At 38.3% G+C, this 24,075-nt stretch overlaps 1 protein-coding gene across 3 annotated transcripts in view; it reads left to right on the top strand.

Moving 5' to 3' along the window:
- Positions 1 to 1,835: 1,835 nt before the first annotated feature.
- The window catches only part of LOC116992818 (tumor necrosis factor receptor superfamily member 19-like), a 55,921-nt gene continuing 33,681 nt past the window's right edge, over positions 1,836 to 24,075 (top strand). Inside the window, exons 1-5 of one of the 3 annotated variants that reach the window (XM_033052814.1) lie at positions 1,836 to 1,934; positions 2,103 to 2,188; positions 13,293 to 13,377; positions 13,897 to 14,007; positions 23,185 to 23,363. In XM_033052814.1, coding sequence (XP_032908705.1) covers positions 13,312 to 13,377; positions 13,897 to 14,007; positions 23,185 to 23,363 — 356 coding nt within the window. In that variant the 5' untranslated portion in view covers positions 1,836 to 1,934; positions 2,103 to 2,188; positions 13,293 to 13,311. Of the gene's footprint in view, positions 1,935 to 2,102; positions 2,189 to 6,796; positions 6,857 to 7,165; positions 7,338 to 13,292; positions 13,378 to 13,896; positions 14,008 to 23,184; positions 23,364 to 24,075 lie in introns of those variants that run through there. The other 2 variants (XM_033052815.1, XM_033052816.2) reach the window with 2 other exon arrangements.

The raw sequence follows: 24,075 nt of genomic DNA on the forward strand, positions 1-24,075 counted from the left end.
AAGTAATGTATACCTGAAAGTCAGATTCATGACCTGCACCATACTCCTTTGTACGTGCATCATCTCTTCTCCCTCTCAGTTACCAGAACATCCCTCAAAGGCCTGCCTGGGTAGGTGACTCAAACCAATATTTAAACTTCGTCCAGCTAGGAATAAAATTACTTTCTGCAGCACCCTTTGTGATGTTCTCGAGTCTTTGTGGAAGTGTTCCTTGCCATCTCCCGGAAGCAGAGCGCTCCTTGCCGACCCACTGCTGCCCACAGTGCTCCATCCCGCCAGCAGAAGGCTCCCTATCCCACCGAGTGCGGCGGGACCGTCATCCCCGGGCAGCAGGAGCGGGAGCGGGAACCGGAGCGGGATGCGAGATGCGGGGTGCGGGATGCGGGGTGCGGGATGCGGGATGCGGGATGCGGGATGCGCAAGGCGAGGAGCGGGGGGCGAGCGCGTAGAGCGGGGTGGCTGCAGCGCACACACGGGGAGAAGAACAAGGGATCACCACCGGGCACTCCATCGCTCCCAGCTCGGCTATCCAGTGCCCATTATCCGCCGATTGTTTGCTTTTGTTCCGACGCTCAAGGCAACTGGGTTTAGCGTATTGTCTCTTTTTACTTTTGCCTTTTAAATGAATTCTCGGTTACTCGGTGTGCAAATATTTGCCTGCCGCTAGCAGTTGACAGGCTCGTATCGCTTTCATCTGCACATGTGGTGTGCTCAAAGTATGGGGTGTGCTCGGATGGGAGCTTCAGTGACATCTTCAATACGGCTGATCATCCTAAAATCCATCCTGCACGATAGTTGTATGTTTTGTTAACAGCTGAAGTACAGAGGGGTGAATTTATCTCTGTGCCAAAAACTAGCTTAGCCTCAGATCTCAGAATATGAAATACAGTAGTGCATTTCTTCTGCTTTTCCTCTGCACTGCAAGAAAGTCACAGCAGCCTTGAGGATTCCCCTGCTCTCCAGGGCTACACGGGACCCTTCAGCAATCCTGGGGACCATGGCCTGCAGCAGCACAGAGAATGTCTGTCCATACACTTTCATGACCCCAAAAGCCTCCCACTTCAAAACTGCTCTAGCTAAAAAATGCCTTTGCGCTGAAAAACACTTCTGTGAGTTACTTATGGCAGCTTCACAGCTCATTTGCGTAAAGGAATCATGAGCCACAGATGAATCAGGCTCAAATAAAATGATTTGCAATAGCCCACACAGTAAGCAGCAGGGAGGACGTGAGCCAGGGACTAAGAGCATGCTCTATTGTGCTTGGTTTTGCCAGTGCAAAAATCCAATGCCAGCCTGCAAAATACAGCATTTTCTATGCTACAAATCTCGACAAAGAGATGAACAAAAGCAGTTTTCTCTTGTGTCTTCCAGCTGCCTAGCAAACCGACCTTCATGTCTGACTTTCAGAACTTTATGGAAGATTGTAACTTCCTTTTGCAGACAAAATTATAAGGCATCTTTTAAAGAAACTTTATAAGCTACACTATTCTCCCTCCTCGGGAGGAAACGTAAATGTAGTGAAGACTTTGAAGTGAGCCTTGGGTTTGTTACAATGGACTAACCTGATTAGAAATCATGCAAACTCTTGCTGCTCTTTAGCTGCATTCCCCCACAGGCTGTATTACAGCTCTCTAACCAGTCCCACAGCATTGAATGATGTCATGGGATCTGCAGCTCAGCGAGATGAAAGGGATAAAGCGGAACCCGCTGGCACTGGGGAAAGCTTCCAACACACAATCCACAACACAGCTTGGGAACTCAAAAGCTACAGATCCAGCCACTCAACCCCAAGCATTTCAGAACCGTGTGCATTCTCCCAGCACAAGGAGCGAAAGGGGGGAGAGAGCTAGTGCAGAGCACTGAAAGGCAGAATTGGAGTGCAGCTACCTGCTGGAAAAGGAGCTCTTTTTCCTCGCCAAAGCACTGCCTTTGATGTACGGCAACTGATCACTGATCAGATTACAGGCATTTGGTCTCAGTGCTCGTCTGCCTTTGATCTGCATGGTTAATTTTATTTTCCCGGATTTGGAGTTTCGTCTGGGCTTGTGCCGACATACTTTTTTTTTTTTTTTTTTTTTTTTTTTTTTTTTTTTTTTTTTTAGGTAAAAGCATTTAATACAGAAGCTCCGGCGGTGTGAAATTAAGCTGCAGAAACTCTCTGGCACTGGAAAACTTCATCAGATAACAGGTACTGAATTTCGGGGTCTTTTCAGTTTTGTGTTGCAAGATTTTAAGAAATTATAAAGTTCACATAACCAATAATACTACACATCACTGTGTGTACAAAGTTCAAAAGATTGTTTGTAATTTATGCAGCATTTTGTTTGCAGCTCTTGGGCATATTGAGAACAGATATCAATAGATAGAAAAGTGAAGCAAACACAGTATTTTTCAATGAGTTGGGGGTATGTAAAATTTTGGGTTGCACTGCTCATTCATACCATCTATAGGCTTGTAAATTTATATTTGAATACATGTATTACATGATTAAGGGGAGTACTTATTTTCTAAGGAAAGACCAACCATATCTCCTACACACTGTAATACTTTGTTTGCTCTCAGTGTGTTTATTAAACTGTGTCTTCTTCAAACAACACTTTTAAGCCTAATAGTTCCATGCTTGTGATGAAAAAAAGTCTCCACTTCCAGAAGTTATTAGAACTACATTTATAAACATAACATCCTTATACACAAAAGGAAATGGTTTTATTTTAAGATTGAAGAGATAATAGTTCAGCTGTACCATATGAAATCTTGAAATAAAAGTAATCTTTTAACCTGATGATAGAAGTTTCCCCTAAGACATTTTAATAAATATATTAAAGAAATCTTAGGTTTGTCTACAGCCAACAGCTAGTTTTGTTGAACTCTGTATAAGTTTTGCTGCATTTTAGTGATGCAATTTCCATTCACAGTGTTTTGTATGCTGTTCCTCAAACTCATATTTATGAAAAGTATTGTGTTGAAGAGATTTTAAGACATCTATTCCAGAAATTCATTATAAGGGAGCAGTCTTTTGAAGAATTATTCACACATTTGCAGTTTTAAAGGGCCAGATCTTTTTGTGAGTTTGGGCCAAACCCATGAGTATTCTGTGCCTGCAGCTGGAGTCAGATTGTTAAAATAAGACTCAAACTCCTTCTGTAGTATTTAAATATAATTTAGATTTTCAGAGGAACTTAGAACCCATAATTGGGACCAGACTTGCAAACATTCCAGACACTGAGGTCTTTGAAGACCTAGTCTTAATGGTGGATAGTAATACTGACTTACATATTCTTAAGTCTAAATTTAAGTGTTTATAAATATGTTTAAATATGCTTATTAACAAATTGCAACTAAAAGTCAGCATAAATTATAGAAGTTAAACATCACTTGAAAACTATTCTTTGAGAGGTCTACCAGGCCACAGGACCTTCAAGATGTTCATATTTCAGTATGCACCATAGTGCAACATGCAAACCCAAATTTTAACAGTCTGCTTACATCTGAGTAAGATCGAGTTATCAACACTTACAGATAAATGTAGTTAGCTTTCATTAGTCAGTCTGCAAAATTTGTTTCTTCTAATTAAAACTGTATTTGTGTATATAAAACTTCCATTTACTGAATATCAAGAGATAATACACCAGACACAGATTAACTAGGCCTGACTTGGTATCATTTTGTTTTCTGTGCCACCAATTAATTCATATTCTTACTTAACAAGTCAATTATATTATAAGGAAAGTAATTAGCACTGTATGAATAATATGTGCATAGCTGTAAAGGAAGAATATAATTTAAGGCCAAGCCAAAGCAAACTTTAGCATTTCTCCGTAAGTAACAATGATGTACTAAAACATGTTCCTGTAACCCTGAAAAGATGGCTTTATTTATTAATTCTATGCTTCACTCATGAGTTTCTCTGCCTTTCCAGTCCCCTCTTTCTTGTTGCTTGTTTTTCAATATGTACATTTATTTTCTGAGAAAAATTATTTCTAAACCTTACCTCTGCTTGGTGTAAAGTAGCAAGGGAAGCAAATTTTTAAAAATAGCACAAGGAGTCCTTTTCCTCAGAAGTCAAAATAGCTCTACAAGTCTAATACAATGAAACTATCACTACAAGGATCTGACCTATCACACAAATGGGTGAAGTTGCACACAGAAGGAACTCTGGTTAATCAGATAGATTACACTGTTGAGTAGGATTTGCATAGATAATTATTTACAACAGTTGGGCCCTGAAAATGCATTTAAGAAACAAAGTTTTTTTTCATTTTGTAAAAAGTCCCTAGGATTTTAGGTAATCTCCCCAGATATTTAAACAAAGATGGGCGTCAACTTAATTAAACTGAAAAACTCTTTGCTTGTCTGTATGTAAGTGAGGCTGAAATGAAAGTGCACTTGAACACATTCAAGCATGGTGGGAAGAGGATTTTCAGCATTTTTGTTGTTTTAAATAGCAGTGCTCTGACAGTTTAGCCTGTCATTGATCTGACTTTTAAAGATTAAATAGTAATAATTCTTGGCACTAGTAACTTTGCTTTTACTAAGAGCTGTATAAACATTAATTAATCCTCAGGCTTAAGCCTTCAGAAACAAAAAGTTCACAATGCTTTTTCAAGCAAATCTGACTAGGAAACTCACAAGTATATGATTTATTTATAAAAATAGCTTGAGCAATTTCTGATTATAAATGGAACCATTTCCAAACAGTGTGCCTTAGATAACATCGTAAACATATTTTAAGGTTTGTAATAGTTCAGATTATCAAAAGACATTGCACAGTTGTACTGACATCAGTTTCCAACAGCTGTCATAACAAGAGTAGATCTATCTCACAGTTGACTGGGGGAACTGTGTTAGCATTTGAGATATGGAGATAACAACTTCCTATTGCTGTACAATTTCTGCTTCCACATCAGATATGTCACGCAACTTAGTCTTATCAAAGGGGTCAGCTGAAACTGCTTTCCAAATATTTCTTTTTTGCTTTCTCTGTTGTAGTGAGAATCTCTGTACTAGTTCTAATCTTCAATTTCCTGAGAAGCATCATGATTTAAAACAAAGTGAACACTACAATCTTCAACATCTTTCAGTGATGAATGGAACTAATTCATCCATTTTACATTCAGAGGAAAGATTTTGCATGCTACAACAAGGACTTACAAACTTTTAAGTTTCACGTTGCTCTGAGTTCATTAGCATAGTAACCCACTCTCTGATGAAAGTCTTAATGTTTTTTTATATGGTAATCCTGAATGTTTAGTCAACACCTCAAGAACTCTGAGATATTTTAATACCTCTGTCTAACTATACTACTTTAAAACAAGTATCTGAAACATACATGATGATTCTACTAAGAAAAACTCACACAATAGTTTCACTGGTGGCTTCAGAAAACAGATAATATACAAAAGATTGTCTGCAAATAGTGAGGCTGTGTACAATGCTCAGTGCTGTGCAGCAGCTGCTATTCACAACAGATGCGCTGCTGTTGCGCTGCAGTATGCCATTCCTCACTGAAATTCCAGCCTCTTGCAGAGCTCCTCCTGGCAAGGGTCCTGAAGCAAAGCTCTTCTTTGAAGGCCCTTTAGAAGATGATTACATGAAAACCCCTGTACATTCTGAGTTGTTTGGGTTTCATAATTGAAAACAACTAATTTCACAGCAATCATTTCTCTCTTTGCATGCAACTTGCTGGATTTCAATAAGCACTCCTCATTTTCAGAGACGCCCATGTGGCTGGTGGTCTTCAAAATTTTGTCTGTGAGGAGCTCCAAAAATTCTGTTTATTTGAAAATGCTTTGCCTCACAGTATAAGCATTTGTTCATATTTTCAGAGCCTAAGCCTGTTCCTTGTGTGTCTGTACAGTTGTCTAGACTGTAAGTGGATCATTAACCTTTTCATTAGAAGTGAAACTAATGACCTGAAATCCCTGCAGCAGCAGTTGTTTTACCAAGGTCTCCAAGACTCGTTTCACCAATGTTGGAGCGTCATTAACTTCAGAACAGATCCTAATTTGTGTCACAATAAGTAGCAGTAACATCCAACCTAGCAATGGCGAAAATTTTACTATCTGTGAAGGGCTGGATTTCTCCATTTCTTCATGGATATTTGCATTTGGTATCTACACTGTGCTTACAGCTGGGTAACTTATTACCTGCAAAAATGGGTATTTCAGGCTCTGAGCTAGCAGGAAAAAAAAGCTACTCAAGTACTTTGGGAAGGAGGGCTTGCAGAAAGGAGAATTTGCAGTCTGTTGTCTGAAAGCCTCTGTCATGATTTTTGTGTGAGAGAGGTGGAAAGGGCTTTCTTGAGTTACAAAAACTCATTCTGCAGAGGCCAAGGGCCAGTCCCTTTAGAACAGCCCAGCAACCATAAGCCTGAGCTCCCTCTGAGGGGGATCAGCAATGGCAAGGCTGCAGTCCCAAAGCTAGGCAGGGTCTGGAGGCAAGAGTGGGCACGGGAGCGCCCTGTTATCCTGTCCTCCTGGTGGAATAAAAGGGACACCAGCGCCTCACTTGTGATTCACCCTCGCTTTGAACCACTGGTACGAGGCACACACCCACTCATACCCTCGCAGCGCGGACACACAGTGCCATCCATCCATCCATCCATCCATCCATCCATCCATCCATCCATCCATCCATCCATCCATCCATCCATCCATCCATCCATCCATCCATCCATCCATCCATCCATCCATCCATCCCTGCATTGGCTGCCCGCGCTCGGTGACGCTCCCGGGGCGGGGCGGGCGGCGTTGCCGCGGTGACGGGGCCGGGCAGGCGGGATCGGGATCGGGATCGGGGGCGGTGCGGGGCGAGCGCTCCTGGGCCGGCCGGGGCGGCCGCAGCCGCGGCGTGGCAGGTGGGTGCAAGCGACAGCCGGGCGGGCGGAGCGCGGTGGCCCCGGGGCGAGCAGCGGCTGCTCCGGCACCGGAGGGACACCGCGGGCTGGCCGGGCACCGCCGCCCCGCCTGGCACCGACCCGCGCTGCCCGCCCCGGGGCCGCGGTGGGCGGCGGGGCAGTGATGGTACCGAGCTCCCGGGCTAGCCGGGCCCTCCCCCGCTCCCTCCCCGCTCCCTCCCCCCGCGCTCCGGCCGTGCCGCTCGGAGCCCCCCGGGTGCCGGGCACGGCGCGGCTCCGCGGGCGCGTCCTGCAGGTCCCGACAGCCCTGGAGCGGCCGCTCCACGCCCCGGAGCGCGGCGAACAAAAAGCCCTTGAAAGCTGGGCTTTCATGTTCACCAGCGCTTCTCGTGTCTGCTGCATAAATAAGCTGCTGTTTGCTTCAAACAATTCTAGAGCTGGAGTTGAAGGAATAGGAGCTCCTAACTTATTCTTTGGGCCGGTAAGAGGCTTAAAAGCCCCTGTTACAGTTCGGTTTATTGAAAAGGTTTTGATTGTTTAAATTCCTTTCGTGAAAAGTCTAAATACTTATTTGACACCTTTATGTTTACGACTACTTGAGATGGATGCTTTTACTAAGTTTATGAAGTGGTGCAGTAGGATTTCATATGAGTAAGTGGCAAATTGATTCAATCTGTAGGTAGGTTTCTTAACTGCTGCATAATCTCTTTCAAGCACGCCTTCACCATCAGGTGAAGTAAAGCAAGTGACTTAGGTATGTTACCTGGAAGCTTGTTGCCATAAGAGAAAAGGTTGGGTTTTTGGGTTGGTTTTTGTTGTTGTTTTTGGTTGGTTGGTTGGTTTGTTGGGGTTTTTTGTTTGTTTCTTTTAGACCTAGAAGTAAGCTTCTTCATTAGTTTACTAGTAAGATGCTTAAAATGTCAGTTAAGGAGGCTATAAGTCTCTTTCTCACTTTCCCCAACTTCCAATTCTAATAAAAGAGAGTGGTATCAACGAAAGTAAACTCATGCCTATGGTTTTGAAGACATTGCATGCCATTCAAAACTGCTCAAGCCCGGCTGGATAAACGTAGCATACTGGCATTGCACCATTGCAAGGTGTATTAACCAGCCCAATGCTTTATAACTCATGATCCCTAAAAATTACTTTGAAAAATAACTTTTAGTATATTTTGGTGTAAATGAAGTATGACTATGGTACTGGCATTCTCAGTGTATTACTTATTCACATATCTAAGTACCAAAGTACAAGTGCATCTTGACATTGAGTTTTCATCAAGCAAACCGGTGCCTCCTAGAATTTGAGATGGGTGAGATGTATTAAACAGAGGGAGCAACATTTTTTCTTACCTCAGTTTTGATGTTGTATGAGTAGGCTCATCAGCTTTGGTGAGAGTGGGAGTTCTTGTGTGAATCACAGGCTCTGATCCTCTAAAACGCTTTGTTTATGTGTAGGAAAAATGTTGCCACATTGCACCTTTGTTACAATATTTTACTCTAATGTCTAGTTAATGATAAGCTGGGTATGTTGAAGAACACAAATGATAAACTGCTTTATCACCATTATTCCTGTAAAGACAAGTACTTCAATTAATGTAACTTGAAGCGTGTGGTGCTCAGAAGGACCACAAGTATTTCCTGGCTGTGTCTTATGGCCCTGTCTTCTTCTCATCTCCCTCAGCCCCTAAAATATATCTAAGTGTTCCAACAAGGTTCTAACTTTGATCTGCTACCTTTGTCTGTACAAAATTAGGAGTAACTCCATAGCTGCTTAATGTCATACAATTTCACGTATGGTAGGTTCGTAAAATACAGATCTTTTCAACGTGCGATGAATTTTATTATTTTAATGTGATGAACGTGCCTTAGCTGACGGTATGGAGTTTTTCCTCCCACGTTTCTCAGAGAAGTTGGAGCAAATGTGGTCAGACAAGACCTCATTTACTTCACAAAGGGGATGACTACAAGGGTTGTGGGCAGGGTGTGAAGGGAAGGTGCTCTAGACCTGTGAGACAGAAATAATAATGTGCAGTGCTGTAGTGGAAGTTCTTGTCCCTAACTTGCTCCCTTTCTTTGTCTTTGCCATTGCAGCAGCATAATCACTTTCCCTTCTCTTGTTTCTTGCCCCTGGGGCACTGACTCTGCTAAAGCCATCTGCCACTCCTTGTTTTATTGCCTGCAGTTGACAGCTGCGGGTGGGAAGTAGGTGGTTAGAAAGGAGCTGAGACCCTGTTTGTTGGATACCAGAGACCTCTGTTGGCAAGATAAGACGATTATATTTCCATCCCTCTTTCTTACCCAGAGCTTCTCAGAGTACTCTGCCAGTGTTATAGAGCATGTGAAAAGTGGTTGTCAAGTAAAAATATCAAATCAAATATGGGACGTTTCTAAGACCTGGTGGTGAATTAACTGGGAATTCACAACTTCAGATTAAGTGAATGAGAAGCTGGGACTCTTCACCATTTCTAAAGTTTCCCTTAGAAGATGGGTGATGTTGACTTCAAAGTTTTGATGCCTCCGTATCTGAGAAACCTGCCAGTGAGCCATAATTTAGTCATGCTGCTTTGATTCTTGAGGTGGTGTGTCTTACAGGGTGGAGCTTTAAGTTTTTTGAGAGAAAAAAAGAAATATTTTTCTGACATGGACTTTGAAATAAAATGATGAGTACTATTCAAGCAAGCTGGTAAATGTAAGAGTAAATTTTAGAGGGCAATGGATTCTAGAATCCTAAAAGGCTGGAAGTTCTTACTTCCACCATGTTTCTAATTTATTTTTGATATTACCCTCTTCATGCATATGCATAGTGAGCCCCAAATGACCTTAAAAGTATGCAACCACATTTCCTAATGCAAGTTCTCTATTCTGAGTTCAGTACATTACCAATAATGATTGCTTTTCCCTGAGTATTTTAGGCAAGCATATTACTGTTAACCTAATAAGATGTATTTGGAATGATTTAGTGACCTCAAAAAACTCTGTCCACAGGTTTCTTTCTTCTAATAAAATTGAGTATAACTGAACTTGGCATTTTAAATATCAGAATCTGGACAAGAGTAAATAGTCTTTAAAGGTATGGAACCACTGTTTACTCACACGTGTTTTAGAGGGCAAAATCTTCTAATAACTTCTCACTTGAAAGCATGAGGTGAATGGCTGGTGTCCAACAGACATCAGTATAATGCCACTTGATATGAAAGAGGGAAGAAACTTGCCCAATGGCAACCTATTATTAAGTGCTGCAGTCTCTGCTTTTTACACAGGACTTTTGACCAAGCTGGAGATTGAAACAGGAAAACATGCAGCTGAGAGTTCTCTCTCCTTTGGGACTTGCATTAAATACAATAAGTTATTAGTGTGCCCTAACGATTAAGGTGTCTTTCAATTATATTAATGAAAATGTTGTCATGAAAGAAACATCTTATTTTATTTGTTCTCTTAACAATGGTTATTTCTTGTACACTGGGTCATTTCTTCCTCACATGTTAGTCTGTATAAAGTTTGATGTTGTTTTGGTAGGAGTGGTGACAATGGGCACAGTGATGGCATGATAGAGTACCACAGGTATTCATACACTGCTGAAATTACTTAAATGTGTTTTGGTGATGCTGAAGTGCTCTGAAGTTTAAGGTCCACAGACTTGCAACCTTCTTTTGGAATTTTTGTTGATGATAGAAGACATATCATATAGAAGATACCTCATATCCTAGACCTAAAGCCATAAAATCTCATGAAACTTGTAACAATCAGTCAAAAAACTGAAGCTTATTTAAGTGTAGGATAAGTTGGAGAAGTGCTTGATAGTTTGATGTCCCTTATAAAACACTTGATTTTGAAAATTTACTCTGGGTTGTGGAATTCCTGATGATTAGACTTGCTGAGACTGTTACAAAGGCAGTAGATTTTCTTTTAGATGGACAATATTTCACAGCTGCAATCAAATTTCACACCTAAGTGAAAACAAAATATATTGTGGCGCTGGATGGTTTACCACGTGCTTTTTGTGTTCTAAAAGTCTTTCAGGTACTTGCCATAAGAAGATCATCTTATAACAGACAGGGCAATTTCAAAACTGAAATACAACCTGTCAGCATGACCAGCAGAATTTTTGATATTGCTTTTTGTTCTGTACTGGCATTTGATTTTTATTCCAGTATTAAAAATTCAATTCATTGTGTATTGGAGAAAAGGTGTAGGGTTAATATACCTGAATTACATTAAGCCAATATATTTCTGTTGCAACTAATTGCAACAATTAGTCTGCAGGGCAGTTAATTGGGCTGTTCTTAATTTTCTTTATTTTTTGCACACTTCAGGTGACTTGCACAGAGAAAATAGACTTCTTAGATTGTGTTACAGCTCTGTATTTTAGATCATTAGGCTAAGTACAGCTCACCAGTATTTTTTTGTATGGAAAATTTTATGTGAAACTCGACAAAAAGTATACAATTATTACACTCTTGAGTTTCTTTTTGATATGTTACACATCTCTTTTCAGAAACAAAAGTAGTTTTGAAACTTAAAATAAAATTTACTTTTAACTTTTGAAAGAATCTTGGTTTTGAAGTTTTGGTAGTATTCTATAGATGGTCATAATTACATTAGAACTGTACTATGATTTAGCAGGTTTTTTAATTTTTAAGGAATATATATGACTTGGAGTAATGACTTGACATTCAAATCTAAGAAATTCAATTTTATTTATGACTTTATTTCCCTTGAACATTTCCATAAAGTTTTAGCTCCTATAGCAATTAAGAAAGCACATGAAATATTTATTTTTCCACTAAACAGTATTACATGAAATCAAAAAGTTAATGGAGATTTTTCTCCCAAATCCCATTAATTTCAGCATGATTCTTTGAATCAATATTTAATCAGTTTATTTCATTTAACTCTTAGACTTTTTGCTTTAGTGTCTTGTCTTCTCTTAATCAAGTAAAGTCAAGCTTGTTTTACAGGACTGCTTTTCTGTAATGCAGAGTTGTTTATTGTATTACGATTCTTAGTTATTTTTTAATTTCTTCATATATTACTCTTGAATTTCTGTAGCATTCCAAAGGAAATGAACAGCAAATTGAACAGGATCAAAATTAAGTCTTTCTTGATACTTATTTCAAGGTTACTGATGTGCAAAGTCTCACAGTTTGTCTCTTATCTAATCTGGTTTTACTTAGAAGATATTCAGTTACTTTTTGGCCAGAAGATGTAATGTCTGGTGTGTGTATTTGCTCATTTTGTATGTTTCAAAAAGCAGAAGGTAAATGTTTCTTGAAATTTCTGAGTTCCCTTAACAGTGTTTTTACTGTCTCTGTCCACTGTTTGCTCTTTGCTATTACTAGAAATTATTTTGTTTGTACATACCTATTTTTTTTAGCATTAGAATTGTTGACTTCTCATAATTTCAATACTTTTAAAATTTGTTGACTATCCTTTTCCATTTCTCTAGTTGTTCTACAGTACTTTTTACATGAAGCTGTGTTTTGGTCATCCTGAATTATTTCTGAGATTTTTCCATTTTCCTTAATTTTTCCCCCTCAGACCTAAAAAAGAAACTTATGTCAAATACTGTATCTGTATGTATTCATATTCCTTGAGACGATGTCTTCCTTTTTCACCCATGTTGACATGCATTTAATCTGGTAATTGTCGTTGGTCCATGCACCATTACCATCACAAAGTGATAAATAACCATAAAAATGTCATCTTGACTTTTCCATGGAGTCTGACACATCTTTACCTGCTCTGTTCTTTCTAGTCGACTTTTGCTCTTTTTGCACTTCAAAATACAGCTTGCCTTTTAAAATATCAATAGTAACACTGAAGTATACATTCTTCTTATTGATTAGAATTCATTAGCTAGGGTATTCATGCAGTAAAATGTGGAATTGTGTGTTAATTATAGTTTATGTTAATTTTGGTTGTATATTTTTGAAAGCATATTGTACTTGCAGTAGTTCCATATTGAAAAGAATTTTGCAACTATTCAATGTTTTTTTCTCTTATTTTCCTTTTGTTTTGGGTTCCATCCTTTCATTTTTCAGTCTCTACTCTTAAATGTTAAAAACTACCTGGCGTATTTGAAGAAATTTATTTTTGTCTGTTGATCATGTACTTAGCTGAGAGTTTAACAAGCAAGAAACATATGTTAGGGATGTTAGATTAATAAATGTTGAGGTTCTCTACTCTAGACTGATTGCCATTTCTTAAGATTCAAAATTACAGAAACTTTGTGTTTATTGTCTTGTTTTCAAAAGGCATATGATTTTTAAAGCATATGTTTGTTGTTTAGCAGCTTCCAGGAATCCATCTGAAAATGTTAATGGCATTGACAGATTTTGACATGCCACGTGTCATGAAGTACAATGGATATGTGACTTCTGCAATTTAAACAATGTAAATATAATGATTTTCTCTTTGTTTCTTTTATCTTTTTCTAGGGAGATTTAACCACAAGAAATGGATGCTAAAGGATTACAAGGAGATGATAAACTGAAGGTGTTTGTCATTTTGCTAGCATATTTGGTAAGTTAAAGATTAACATTTTTCCTCCATGTTGAAAACAATGTACCAAACACAGAAACTGTCTTTTGTTTTACACATTACTGCTAACACCAAAGTTCTTCAGATGCTGCGTGCAGACAATTGCTTACACATCTTATTGATTTGAGCTTGAGCTTGGTCATACAATTTTTGGCTGCTCCTCACACACAGTTGCAAAATTTTACCTTGTGTGAACCTCTTCACAGACAAAAGAGTGGCCTGGGACAGAAAATATAGGTGAATATAGTGCTATGGAGGTGCTACTGCATCACTTCAGAGGTGGCCATCTCTCTCTCAGGTGTTCAGAGTATTCAGTTTATGGACAGAATCTGGCATAGCACACATTGTCTGCTCAGTGTACTTGGCTCTGGCTTGCTGTAGAACTAAGGGTAATTAATAATTCAGAAAGTTATTTTTAAGATAAAAACATGGGCTTATTTCTCAGATTTATCTTGATGAATTTACCCTTTTTTGGTTTTGTTGTTGGTTTGTGTGTTTTAGCTGAGTAAGGTAATTTGTGAGACTGGAGACTGCAGAGAACAAGAATTTAAGGACCAGACTGGAAACTGTGTCCTCTGCAAACAATGTGGGCCTGGAATGGAGCTCTCAAAGGTAAAGGAATTATTTTTTATTGAATTTACTTTATTTCTGATAAGTGCATTTATCTATGTAATCTAAAATAATGGATATCTGTACTTACATGAAAGTATTTACTGTTTTTCAAGAACCATGTTTCATTTTATATAAAACGGTCCATGATGCCACTAATAAAGTAGGGAGTACCAACTGGATGGGCTCTCAAATTGTTGTTTTAAAGCTGAGTTAGTGCAACATAGGAGGGAAGAAACTACAAAGGGGGGGAAAAAAACTGCAGGGAGTTAAGACTGTAGTTAAATAACAGTTAAATAAACAGTTAAATAAAGGTTAAATAACCTTACTCTGCAGAAGACAATGTGAAAAATTAATTTCAAACCAGTGATTGGCACAGATTGATGATGTGGAGGGACTTAATTTTTACACTGCTGACATTCACAATCTGTTCTGGGTGTTAGATGGCAAAGTTTAAATATTTTATATATGACCTCTTGTCTTGACAGAATGGCTTACAATGTAAAGGTCGTAAGTACATAAATACAGAATAAGATTCAAATGAGAGCAAATATATTTCCTTAGAACAGGAGGAAGCTGTGTTGTGTTTTCACTAAATCTGTGGTTGGAGCACCTTAAGAAGCCAGATTCAAGTCAGGCTCAATTTCTTTGTTTTACAGGTCATTAAAAATGCTATAAACCTAATTCTTATCTTTATGCCATGTAAAGTAATTGAAAAAGTTGAGGCCAGAAAAACGAATGATAATATTTAGAAAGCACATAAGAAGTTCTTGTTAATATCATGGAGAAAAAGATTCACAATAGTATTTCATGTAATTGTATTTTGCTTTTATAACAATTGCATCTCTTCCAAAAGAAAATCCCCATAAAAGTTTCTTAATTACTAGGTTTTTAGGACAGTGGAAATGAATCAGTGGAGATGAATGGGGATTATGGGCTGGGATTCAGTAGAATGAGAAAATTCACTTGGCAAAATTTTCAGCAGTATTCCAAGTCTGAATGCAAGTCATGTTGTTTTAGTTGTTTTCAGTTCAGAGAAAGTAGGTGCTGTGCATGAATAGGGGTAGAGAACAGTGAAGGAAGACATAGCTGAAGGAAGGAGACAGGGCTGTGTTGTGATTCACTAACTCAGTTACTGGAGGGGAAGGAGAACAAAATTAGTTGTGTGTCTTGGGAGACTCGATGTCTTGAGAGAGCAGGTGTGTCCTGCCAGAGACATGTGGATGGTAAGGCAAAAAAGAGTGCAGGGTGGTGTCAGGAAGGGTGAGCAGACCTATCCACACTCATGCATGTGTAAAACTTTCTTCTGTGTGCAGCTCTAAACCCACATCTTGCCCCTCGTTGGAGTGTGAAGCTGTGACCCTGACATTACTGTGCAGTCAGATCCATACCTGAAAGGTGGGGTCAAAAAGAGCGTGGCCTTTGCATGCAGAAGGGCAAACTCTGTCTTGTACTTCTCCTGAGAGTGTAAAAAGGATGGTGAAGCTGGATTTGGGGTGTTTAGGGGAATTGGAAATGTTTCTTTTGAAAAACTTGTAACATAAACCATTACTAAGTTTGGTGGGCATGTGTGTTCAAACTGCAGTGGGAAAAAGAAGCTTTTAGTTTATGGCTCTGTAGCTCCTGCTATGTTCATCTCTGAAAAAAACCACAAGTATTGTGGCTTGTGTGTGATTTGAAGGGATTTACTGATATTGAGTGACACATTTTCTCCATCTCGTGACCCTCTGTGGTGAGTGTTCAGTGCATTAGCAGAAATATTTGGTTTCACACTTTAGTGGGAGTCTCTTTTTATGTTGGGCAGTATTAGTTAAGGTTTAGTACAAGCAATGCTGTTAAAGCAGAGATTTGGACATGACTTAGGACATGGTTGCGGTTTAGTTTGGATTTTTTCAGATTTGCCTTAAATTAGGTTCTAGGGATGTTTAATTTATAAAGACACTTGTAAATGTGGCACTTCATAATGGTGGGCCAGTACTATGTGCATTTATATAGCCAGGAAATATACTTATCTAACTGGCAAATAAAACCCAAAAGCTATAAAAACTAAGGCCCTCACTGATTACATTCAATTTAATAAAGAATCACTAAACTAAAACAGCAAGGTTATAGTTCGCAATAGTACTATTCAAGTTATGGTTTTGCTTCACCTATTTGTGTTTATAGTCTGATAGTCCTTATTATTAGGACTAGTTTGGTGGTTTTGAAAATATGAATGCTTGATTCATTTCACTATGTAAGCAATTACTTCTCACAGACGGTAACAGACTTTCAAAAATATTTTTTCTTCTATACTAGAAATGAAATAACAGATTTTGCTCAAACTTAAACGAGTGGAATCATCATTTGCTCCATAAATAGAGGTACCACTTTCTGTGAATCATAGTGAAGGATGTGATGCTGTGGCTGTAACTGAAATGTGGTTGAAAGTAGTCATGTAGAACTACAGCTTGAAGCAACAAATACGTGAAGTCAAAGGTCAGAACGCAAAGGGAAGAGGCGTTTAATGATACACTTGAAGTAATTTGCAGCCCAGGAGAAGTTTTGTTTGCTTGGCTTTTTTACATATGGGAAAGCAATGGTATAATAGTTTAATAACGGTTTCTTAACACTAAATAATGTGTCAGTTTTGCTATTAAATATTTACTACTCCTGGATAAAACTAAATATACTGATGGGTGTGTGAGCATGATTGTGTGTTTAAATGTAGAGTAAAATACAATGCTAGTGGTGGGGATTTTGATTCAACTCCCCCTGAGTGTTTTAAGCAATTGACAGATAGGTCAACTAACAAATGTAACAGAACACATCAACCTATGTTGGTGAATGCAAAAGCCCAGCTTTTATCATCTTGTGCATGAGAAATTATCTCAGTTACAACATAAATATGTAGTTTTCCCTCTTTTCATGACTGACTTCACAGAAATACACACCAGAAACTCAGCTGTACAGAGTGCATATATGTGTGTGTAGATGCTTATTTTTACAACTATTATTTCCAACTTCAGTTTTATATATATATATAATTTTTTTTTTTTTTTTTGGCTATACTATATGAACATTTCACCTTTCTAAAATTAGGTAAATGCTGCTGCCCTTTCTCAATTTATGCATGAGACACTAACAGAAATAACTTACCCATGGTAATGCAGGAATTTTTTGGTAGAACAGAGTAGACAGAGGCCATAGAGTGGAACAGAAACTTTCTCTTCACAAGGCACTGTATGGACAAGACAAAGAGTGATGGGCACAAATTGTACCAGAGGAATTTCTTTTTTACAGTGAGAGCATTCATTCCCTGAAACAATCTCCCTAGAGTCCCTATCACTGGGAGTTTTAGGATGCAACTGGACAGGGTACTAGATCAGCTCAAGTCACTACTCATGAAAGTTTAAATCAGATGTTCTTTCAAGGTTCCTTCTAACCTGGCTGTTCTGTGATTCCGTGGTGAGTGTTTTAATTTTGATTGCAAACCAGTGGTCAGCCTATTGGATTGACCTCCCTGTACAGGTAAACGACTTCAGAAATGAAACCTTTGATAGCATGAAAAAAAACCAAATCCAGCAAAAACCCAGCCTTATTTCATGTAATTAATTCTGAATCTACACTATTCTTTTCAGCTTTTGCTGTCACAGTTTAATGAGACTCTCTTTGAAAAACGTTTTCAAAGTAACTTTTGCTTCCATGAAGAAAGATAATAGTACCATTTTCAGCTTTTCCCTTCTGCTTGCCTATATACTGTTCTAATAACTATACTGCAATGTTATATTAGCTTAGAAATAAAATCCATTGATCACTTATGTTAACTGCATTTTTATTAAGTACTTTTAACATATTGCCATCAGAAGAAAGGAAACTTTGTTATTGTACCAGTAGAATTGATGGGGAAGGGACTGAAAGCTGCTTCCCATGTTTTTTTGCTTCTATTTGTTAATTTAAAAAAAATCTCTGTATAGCCTTTTCTTCTCACGAACATGTGTCTTTGGTAATGTTTGTGTAGCCTTTGAATTATCAAATTAGCTTAGTTTTCAGTGTATGCAGTCTTTGTTTCAGGTTGGTTATTTTTTGTTTGGGAGTTTTTGTTAGGTTTTTTGTGGTTTTTCTTTTTTGTTAAGCAGTGCTTTCTTCTGGGTGGGAGACTGAAATGGTTGTGTTGATTCAGAAGGAAGTGTTTGCTTCATGTAGCTCAGCATTATTGCATTTCTCATTGATTTAGTAGATAGCAAAGCTCATGTAGTGAAGCATGAATCATTTACTATCTTTCATTCTTTAGGTGGCTTCAGTTTGCCAGTGCCTGAACAGTCCTTGGTTTGGCTTGATAGTAACAGCCTTTCATCCTATCTTATATGTTTCTGAAATAAATCAATCCTTACATATTATTGAAATCTATACAAATCACAATCAATGCAGGAAAAAAAATAAATCCATGATGTAGTTTGTGTTTCAGTCTTTTTCTTAAAAATGTTCAAGTACAGAAATAACAGTCCTTCCAGTCCTTTCACCATCATTTTTATTAGCTGAGCCACTACACTGAGGACAATACATGACAAGGAAGGAATAGAAAGGAATGCAAGGTGAAGGAATAGAAAGAGAGGCACCACCAAGAGGTGAGAGTGCCTGAAGCCAGCACTGCCATCAAGTAAGCCATGATAAATACTGTCGCTGTCACCGAGAGACAGCTGCTGTACAGAGAGGCAGCCTGATGGTTGCTAAGGTGGGGCTGTGTACCACAGCTTGCTTCCTTGTACCAGGTATATGATGAAGAAAGGGGAGACCTGCATGTTGTGCCAGAAAAGGGAATTGTGTATTAAACAGGGAGGTACTGTTTGAAGCTACTCCTGGCTATGGCAGTCCTCACAAGAACATCAGAGCGCTGTGCTGTGTTGTCACAGTGAAGCCACCAAGAGCAGCTGCTGCCAAGTTCAGCAGCCACTCTTAACTTTCCAAAGCAAGAGAACTGCTTGTGAGGAAGCCTGCCAGATCTCAGCTCAGGAGAGGCCAAAATGTTTTTGGAAACTGGAGCAGCTGCATGTAGGGATGTCAAATCATCTTCACTGGGAATGAAACTTTTCTGACCCTAGCTGTGCACTTTGACACAGCAGCTAAGTCTGATATTTGCAGCATGCTGTTGCAGCCTGTCCTGCTCAGAAACTTCTGCTGATAGATCCAGCTCATTTTTGGATTCTAGATGAGGCTGACCCACACCCTGAGGTGTTTTAGGAAACTAAAACTGTGTGCTATTTAAGGCCATGTGCTCAAAGGTAATAGGAAAAGCTTCATTTCCCAGTACCAGCGTAGTGCCACAACCTGTCACATGACCCGACAGCAATTAGAAGTGTCTTAATGCCTGGAAGACTTTTTTCTTGGGAATACCCAAATATTCTTGTAATCATCATGGCATAAGTGGAACTGTTCTGGCTGTGTTGTCTAGGGACTCACATAGGTTGTGGGTAATCAGTGCAACTAGGAACAATTCTGAAATGTACTTGCAGATTATGATCTTAATGATGCCTGAAAGCATTTTTAAATGAAACTTGAGGTTATTTTAATTGAAATAATGTTTAAAATCTAATTCACTGTTCTTTTGCTGTCTGTGTTGGATTCAACTTTTAGGGAAAAACCATACCACTTAACTCCAGTACCCTTTATAGTCTGCTAGACTTATGGTTGTTCTGTCTGGATCAGTGTTTGTGTAGTACATAGTGAAAGAAAATGTTAACAGTGGCCTTGTAATTCGTGAAGAGATATCTGCATTATTCTGTGCATTTAATATTTTTAACCAGAAACAAAATGATGCATTTGGTTAACTAGTTTGCTACAGATTCCTAGGCAGCCTTGACCAGTCACCTCACTTGATACCTCAGTGAAACACTTCTGAACAGAACTGTTCTGGAGATACTTAAGCTAAAGGTGAAGAGATGGAACATTACTGTGATTGTGAAAGCTGTATAGATATCAAGAATATTGAGGTGCATTTGAATTTTGAAGATTCTTTGTAACTAGCTTGAATTCAGTTTTCTAAAGCAGTGTTTCAGTTTTTGTGGCTTGCACTGTGTATCTTTTGAGAGAGAAAGTTCTCATTAATTGAAAAGGGAAAATGGAAAGGGAGGAGTGTGCTAAGTGTTCTTCACAGAAAGCTTTGCAACAGCAAAGATACAGTATATATTTGTGCTCTTTTTTTATTATGGCACAAAAGTAAAAAATGCTTTTTTGAAATCTAGCTAATTGATATTACAAATTTTCTATTTTCTGCAGTCCTAAGGTCAATTGCTAGAGGAGATGAGCTGTCTTTAAACGTTGAGAGTGGGAGCGTGGAAAGGGTGAGGAGGAGTTGGGAACTATTCAGTTCTCATCAGCCATATAACTTGACAGCTTTGTAAATAGAACACTGAGAAAACTGGTGCACATCAGTTTTGCACATGTACTGATAAAAGATGAACAGTCAATTGTTTGTATCTTTGCTGGACTACTAAATTATAAAGTCCAAGATTTCAAAGGGTTTGTATCCATCATCTAAATCATATCCTTCAGTTTGGGAATGTGGTTAATTATGAGTACAGATCTGTTTGAAGTTCTGCCTGGTTTAAAAGTTTAAATATTTATTTGCACCTGCCAGGCAGTTAACTACCTCAAATATTATGTGAACATAAAAAGCACATACATAAAGTTTCAGTTGTTATGAATTGGTATCTGTGGAATTCCTGGCAAGGGCTTAGAAGTCATCTTTGAAAAGATGGGAGACTGTAAATTCCTTGGGCAGAAGATTTCTTTATATTGCATCCACCATTTTTATAGCTTTAAAGTAAACCATTCCATGATGCAGAGGATCACTAGGATGTGTCCGTACATCCAGCTATAGCAGAGCAGATCTGATCTAGAAACAACTTACTCAGCTTTGGTAGTTCAGACCAGTGAGGGAAAGCATTTGATTCTAACTTTTATTTCCTGCTTGGTTTTTTGATCCAAAGCTTCAAAGGTAGTCTGGAAAGGAAAACTTAATTATAAGTTAATTCAAACCTTATATTTGAAAGTCTGATAGGACTTAGGAGGGACTGATTTCAAGTGATTTATCAAAAGATCCGAATATATATGGTTTAACTGGGTTGTATAATATATTCTATAACACTGGTATTTGGATAAGCTAACTAGAAAGAGTAGGTATTTAGAAAGAGTATGTTAGAGATTAATGACATTCAATGAAAAAGTTTATTTAGACTTAGGGAGAGCAAAATCTAACACAAGTTAGTCTAGTTCCAGTCTCCGGTGGTAATCATGTAGCTTCGTATGCAGTCTTACAGAAATGAAATGGAGTGTAAAAATTAATGCAGGAAGATACAGCTAAAACTGACATGGCTTTGGCATTGATTCCTGGTAGAAACTTGTCAATTTGAAATAAAATGGTATAAAATGTTCTACATATGAAGAAAGTAAAAAAAGAAAAATTTTTTTTTTCTATTTTTTAAAAACTTTTTGCCTACTATCTTTAATATGGTCCCAGTGTATCACAGGAGCACCATGCTGTGCAGTGTATGAAACTATAGGACGTTTTTTGTTGTTGTTATTAACTGCAGTGATTTGCATATCTGCTTCTTGATCTGAAAAATACTCAGTAGTAATAAACTACATTTCAGCTAAAAGAAAGCAAAGAAAACCAAAAATTGTTGTTTAAGTTCGTGGATCTCTAGACACAAGACAATTTTTGCAGTTGCTTTCATAAATTGTTCATTTTCTGCGTACTTGAGGGCTTGTTCTTCAGAGGAAAGTTCATTCTTAACATAAAGGAAAATTAAAAATTCTTAGAATGTCTTGTAAAATGCATCTGAAGTTGTTTATTGTTACTTTATCATTGAAGATTAGCGGCATTGTAATATGCATATTGGCCAGCTTGATCACAGAGGTTGTCCCAGCACAAAGCCTTGGAGAATCCAAGTGTGCTGGATCTTGGAGAATCTGAGTGTTTCTAAAGTTTAAAAGCTTTCTTATTGCAGCAGATTTGGTTAGGTTGGTGACTGGGAAAAGCAGTTTATATGCATCAAACATGTGCTTCATACATGTTTATATGCATCTAACTGGTGGAAACCTTCTCTGAAGTTACCGTGGTTGAAGATTTCCTGCAGCTTTCCCACTGGGAAGATGCCCTACTCTTCCACTGAAAATACATGCTGGAGAACAAGGTCCCCACATTATGCCTTTCCTAATAAGTTCTTTCTGGCAATTTGTTGTATTTCCCTTGTGGTTTTGGGGTATATCTCTAATGCATCAAATTGAACTCTGAAGTACTGAACAAAATTGACAGGGTATTTGGATGATAAGAGGGAACAGCAACTTCTAGTAAATTGGTAATTCCTAAGAAATTGATTGGTAGCTTTTGGTAATCAGTTCATAAGATTCAGTCCCCAAACCATTACATATGGCTTGGTGTTTATCTTTGCAGCTTGTCCATTGTATTAGGTGTCCTTTTGCAAATGAATGGAAATAATACCTTTAAACTGCTAAATTTGGGAGAAATAACCAAGCGTAACAATATTGCTTGTATAGTAAAATATTGTGCCTCCCTGTGATCTGCAGATCTATTAAACTTTTCCAGCAGTTTGAGAACTGTTAGAACTGTAGTGGCTTGAGTTTTCGAGATTCTTAGTGGCTAAGCAACATTTCATGCCTAGCTGATGGTCATTAACCAGCTCCGGTTTATTTGGTAACAGAAGTCCTAAGCTTTTGAAGATCAGTGCACTCTTTTTGGCAATTAACTTTGATCACCTTAGCTATGAACCTTAATATCAAAGTGCTTCTTTGCTGTTTTTGTAACTGAGTAAGTGCCTTTATACTTCACTTGTCCCAGTTTCTTCGCTTTCACATGACTGACCTAATTAAAAAACAGACAGCTCAATAATTCTACCATAAGCTAGTAATAATGAAACTGTGGGAGTCCTTGAAACCCTTTATCATTCAAATACACCGAGGTTTCATGAATAAAGTGGATGACTAAGTATTACTTATAGAAGTAAGGGAGATTATTAGCAGTGGAAGACACATTTGAACTTGCTGAAAGGATGGCTTTTGTCTCCAGAAAGACCTACTCTCAGTAATAATTACACTAGGTCTTCATTTTATCCCAGCATTCTCTTCTTGTTCACGCTTTCAGTGACTGAATAGCTCGCTGTTGCTTGTTAATCCCTACAGGAATGCGGCTTTGGATATGGGGAGGATGCACAGTGCATGACATGCAGGCCAAACAGATTCAAGGAAGACTGGGGCTTTCAGAAGTGCAAGCCTTGTCTGGATTGTGCCTTGGTTAACCGGTTTCAGAAAGCCAACTGTTCTGCCACCAGCAACGCACTATGTGGGGACTGTTTACCAGGGTAAGACCATTTCTGAAGATGAGACTTGAACAAATTCTAACCTAATTGACAGAAGAATTGCTTGTTCATATTTTGTGGATAAATGTTGGTACCCATTGTGTATGCATGAAAGAAAGTTCTATGTTCTAATCTTGGCCTTACTGTATTATCTGAACATGTAATTTCTGAATTGCTGTAGTAATTACCTACAAGAATGGTTTTATAATTACCTACTTGGTCTGTGAGAGTATTGTCTGTACAGCACCCGAGTAAAATACCTCAGTGTTACTGATGACTTACTTCATTGTTATAAAGAATTAAACATTTGGAAACATACACAGGTACCTTCTTCAAAAATGATCACATTCTTTGCTTGGATGTTTTCCCCTCCTTAAGTCAATGCCTAATAATTCTCATGCACATATATTCTTCAGTCAAAAGCAGTGGCTATGGTTTACTGCCTGAAATCTCCTTCACCCTTCCTTCTATAAAAATTCATAAAGCATGATCCTGGCTGAGAATCATAAATGAATCTGAAAGAATTGTTTGCTGAAACTGCTTTTGTAAATCAAGAGCAGTTCCTACTTTTTTGTCCTGTCATCCCAAACTTCCATTGTTAATTTTATCTGTTTGTAGTGTTAAATCTTAAGATCTCTAAAAGGCTGTTCTTTACATGGTTTCCAAGTCCTAATATTATAAACACCTGCCATGAATTAGTAAAAAGTTATTTTTG

Source organism: Catharus ustulatus, chromosome 2 (genome assembly GCF_009819885.2).
Source record: "Catharus ustulatus isolate bCatUst1 chromosome 2, bCatUst1.pri.v2, whole genome shotgun sequence".
In the NCBI taxonomy this organism is placed as follows: domain Eukaryota; kingdom Metazoa; phylum Chordata; class Aves; order Passeriformes; family Turdidae; genus Catharus; species Catharus ustulatus.